This window comes from Penaeus monodon, chromosome 33 (assembly GCF_015228065.2).
Source record: "Penaeus monodon isolate SGIC_2016 chromosome 33, NSTDA_Pmon_1, whole genome shotgun sequence".
In the NCBI taxonomy this organism is placed as follows: Eukaryota; Metazoa; Arthropoda; class Malacostraca; order Decapoda; family Penaeidae; genus Penaeus; species Penaeus monodon.
Window position 1 is genome coordinate 35,427,059 of NC_051418.1, and position 4,735 is coordinate 35,431,793.

General features: G+C 37.3%; 1 protein-coding gene across 1 annotated transcript in view; it reads right to left on the minus strand.

Moving 5' to 3' along the window:
* Positions 1 to 6: 6 nt before the first annotated feature.
* The window catches only part of LOC119594433 (unconventional myosin-XIX-like), a gene marked incomplete at its 5' end in the record, with an annotated part of 15,165 nt that continues 10,436 nt past the window's right edge, over positions 7 to 4,735 (minus strand). Inside the window, 3 exon segments of the mRNA XM_037943492.1 lie at positions 7 to 3,034; positions 3,198 to 4,201; positions 4,359 to 4,459. Of these exon segments, the coding sequence (XP_037799420.1) occupies positions 2,936 to 3,034; positions 3,198 to 4,201; positions 4,359 to 4,459 (1,204 nt within the window).

Genomic DNA, 4,735 nt, shown 5'->3' on the forward strand with positions numbered 1-4,735 from the left:
CTGATCATATTAAAATCTCCAAGTGAGACGCATATTATTGAATATCTTTTAAATGAATCATACATGAGGTCATCTGTAAGTACACATTCAAACAGTCAAACTCCTGCAAGAAAAGGGAGGAGGCATTTTGTGCTCATCTTACACATTCAGCTGACAGAAGTCCGTCTAAACCAGAATTCCAGCATTCTCTCCCTTCTATAAAACAGCATATTCCAGTATGATATGAAGTACATTCCGATTAGATGAAACTAGTTAAATAAAAATGCAAAAGGTGCAAAAGCCATATCGCTTAAATAGTTAATATTAAGTAAGCTGTCATAATCACAATTACAAATTAGCTACTGGGTCCAACTTTGTATACAATCTAAAATAATATGTGTACTTAAATATACAAATGTACAAACCACTTAAAAACATATTACATTTAACCACAGTAGTCTCAGACCCATTGAAAATTTTCTTGTCTCTTACTATGGGTATCCCTAACTGGCAAAGAGGCAAGACTGATATAACCTATGGCAACCTATGATATAATTAGCACCACCTACAGTAGACATGGCAAGGAAATGTGAAGACTTGATTACCTATTACAATGAGAGCTCTTCATGTTTCTGACGGATGACCTAGAGACAGGACATGCCAGGAGCAAAAGACTCAGCATACATGAAACTATTCTTTTTGAAAAATCAAAATGGAATGGAATATATATGTGACAACGTTCAATATTCTTGATGAGCCCCTTGAAGTACAAATTCCAAATATTCAATAGCACCTAAACAGAAACAGAATAAAGTGAGAACAGGAATACAACCCAGGGCATATCTAAACCTCAGCCACTGAAAAAACTTATATGAATGATTGGCACCTACCCATTATCCTAATATCATGAACCTTGCAGAGTTTAAGGCAGTACCTCTGACATGTCTTTTATTTCACCTCTAGTGCCTGTGTTCCTCGTTACAAGTTAAATCAATATCTCAGCTTCCTTCCCTTAAGAGGAAATGGTACTTCCAACAAATTGTCTAACATCTTTTTTTATTATTTCTATCATTTTTCAATATTTACAACTTCTCAAGCAAACAAATTCATGGCAAATCTTTTAATTTTCTAATTTTTCTCTAAATCTGAGTTGACCTGAACCTTGAACTAAAAGGTACAACTGCAATCACAACCTGAAACTTGAATATAATTAGTTTAATATCCTACAATTCCCATCCATATAATCTATTTGGAATTCAATAATCCAAAGGCCTTTTAATAGTTTACCAGACACATCAGTATGCTGTACATGAACATACCTATTAACCTACCCATACCCTGTTTGTTACTGGTCTTACCATACACACACCAATCATGCAAATACAAATCTTATTTCAACGTTATGATTGTGAAATCTTTCTTGTGTGTTGAATACACCTAAAATGGAATATAATAAGTTACTAGTATAATCAAAAACACAATACATTTGAGCTGACAATAGCACTAACACAGGGTATGGCTATTCACTAACTAATGTAAAGAATTTTATAATACACATCACAGCCAAAAGAAAAAAAGAAAAATCCTTGTTCATAAATAATTGAAAATATCTTGCATAAAAAGATTTAAGAAGAACTCCCACCTTACCATGGAGATGACTGCAAATCTACAGTCAGAAGTCTTATGCAAAAATGCAGATTGTTTGCCTTGAAATACTATGGTATACATGGAATGATAAAATGGCTACAAGGCTACAGCTCTGTCCCCTTGAATATTGTAAAAGACTATAAATCACAATTATCTTATATATTAAAGCACAGAAAACCAATTGGTGACTAGCCATATTGCTTAAGAAATATAACTTTTTAAAAATGCTAATCTACTAAGATCGATAATAAGGTCTGAAATTTACAAAGAGGTTAAGTCACATCCATGATATATTAACATCCAACGGTGGAATCTTGAAAATTCATATTCAGTAGAAAATATGGAAGTCTGAAAGATTCTAGGATAAAAGTTACAAATATTTCTGAGAGCATAGTATATGGCATAAATTCATTCTTTCAGGCCAGAAGTGGATGACAACCTTACGTATAAAAAAAAAAAAAAATCTTTCATCAAAAACACCAGACATCTAAAGATTTTTTAAATTTAGTAATAAACATACTATGAACACTACTTAATTCTGGCCACACAAACAAAATAATTACACCTCAACCTTCCTATTTATGCAAGGAGTATGTTGAGCTACTGCACAAGAAAAACAATCTTTCAACTCGGCGACTCATAATTCATTACAACCACAATAAAGACATGATAACATTTAAGAAAACAGGCATTCTGGAAGTGGTACAAGATTCACTACATACTGCAGTAGAGAGATTTGAATTTACACTTAATGACGTGGCAGTTTTGCAGTTTCGTAACAAAAAACGCGAAAGAAAAGGAAACATTTTAACATTACGATATATAAGCCATACCAATGCCATGCCACCCTACATACTCTTTCCATGAATTCCCACCCAAGTTGACATTCACTTAGCTTCCCAATGCTAATCCTTTCTTTAAGAGCATCAGGGACTGTTTTTAACTGCCAGTAAAGTATTCACATGCCTTTGGCAATGTTGTACTGCATGACACATATAGAAAAATAATTCTTGAAAAGTAAAAGGATATCAAAAGTTACATTTGAGATACCTTCACTTCTACAAAAGCTCCCCAATGAAAGCTATAATAAAGCAGTCCACAATATTGGCAAAGAATGGAAATTACAATCATCCATACAACTCAAAAAATTCTAAATGCACTGTATCACAATCAGAGAGCTTTTGGAGAGGCCAAAAGAAATAACTTTAACAACCTATTACACACACCCTTGTTGACAGTCGTATTGGATGGAGAATTCCTTCAGTAAGTCACGACTAACAACTAAGTCAGGGCTCCCAAGGACTCTCGCTCAGCGGATAGCATCCCAAAAGCCTTGCGGCCGCTCGTGGTGGGGAAGGTGGTGCGAGAAAGGCAGGCACGTCTGACGGGTGTGGAACTTGATCTTTACCTGAGACAGAGGGAGATAATTGCATTCCATTAATGACTTGCCCAATCTTTCATAGCATCAATGTCTTTTTACAGTATATCCACTATAAGAAAAAGGAGTGAGAATGTTTTAAATAATGAGATAACTAGCAGTTTCATCACAGCTACCAACTGCCTTAACCTACCATTGGCATACGCCTGTAAGAGAGCACTCCATCCTTGAAGAAAAGGGACAAATTTTGCTTGGGCAAGACCATTTGCAAATTTTCAGAGGGGGAATAGTCTTTAAGAAGCCCATTAACATCTTCAAAGTTTCGCATTGTTGCGACTCTTAACCTCTGAGTTGATTCTTGACTCATTGGCTCTTCTGCCACCATTGCTTCTTCCTCAAAGTTCTTGATATTACCTGCCAGTGGGGATGAGGGCGTTTGTGTTGACAGGTCATCTTTCTCGGGACTTTTAGACCTGATACTACCGCTGACAATCCCGTCCGGGTGACTGCTTGAACACTCTACTCCTGAGCTCGGACTCACGTGACTACCCGAAACATCATCCAATGATTCATCGCTCGCAGCACGAGGGATATTACTCCTCCTCCTTTCGCCCAGAAGCTGCTGCAGCTGGGCTCTCCGTCTGAGCTTTCGTGGCCTCTTGGTTTCAGCATTTGTGACTTCGCCATTGATGCTTTCCGTGTCGGTCTCAATGCCCGACTCCTCTGTTTCCAGGAGTCTCTTACGGTGTTCGGGGGACAAATATGCCCGCAGCGCATCTCCTCCCAAACCAACAGCTCCCTCACCATACGCTGCATCACAGGGACTCACATCATGAAGTGACGGGTTTATACTATAACCTGAAACTGATGTCGTAAGACTGTAGTACCCTAGACTATTCATGGAAACCATGGACTGCCTTGAGAACGGACGAGTCAAGTTCTGTTGTACCAAAGTTTCATATCTCCTCCTAGCAATCCAGCCACGACAATATTTTTGGAGAGCGATTGCAGCCTTCAGCTTCTGTACGTACTTCCTCAGAGCTAAAAATCCTCTTACGTGCTTCTGGATTACAACGCAAGACTTCTTTAGTTTCTGGTATTTCTTCTTTGCAATCAGACCCTTGGCATTCTTCTGAATAACAAGTGTAGCTACTCTTACCAGCTTGTATCTTCTGGCACATCTGTAACGTCGCCAACCTGCAAGAAAAGGAAAAAGAAAAAAAATCCCAACATTAATTTCTAACAAACAAACAGAAAGAGATACTGAAATAATCTCTTACAGCACGATTCCAATACCAACTTGTGCGTAGATTACCGATACTCCTTCCAACTGTAACAAAACTGCAATACTTACACTTCTGAAGGCAGGTGGCAGCACTTATTCGCTTGTGTTCCCTGACCACTTCAAGGGTGTGGAGAGCGCTCTCTGAGAGGAAGATGCGCGTCCGGCCAAATCTGACCATGAGGAATTGTCTTGTATTAGTGGAAATAATATTACCATGAATATAACCGAGAAAGATATTCAAAGAATGACAAAGAATTTTTATACTGATATAAAATGGGAAACAAAACAAAGATAGTTGTAAGTAGCATCATTAAAAGATCATAAAATAATAATGAATAAATAAATATAACAGCTCAGTAACCTGGGGGGGGGGGGGGTTACAGAGCTGTTATATTTATTTATTCATACCTCACACACAAAAAAATTTAAAAATAAAAAATAACTAA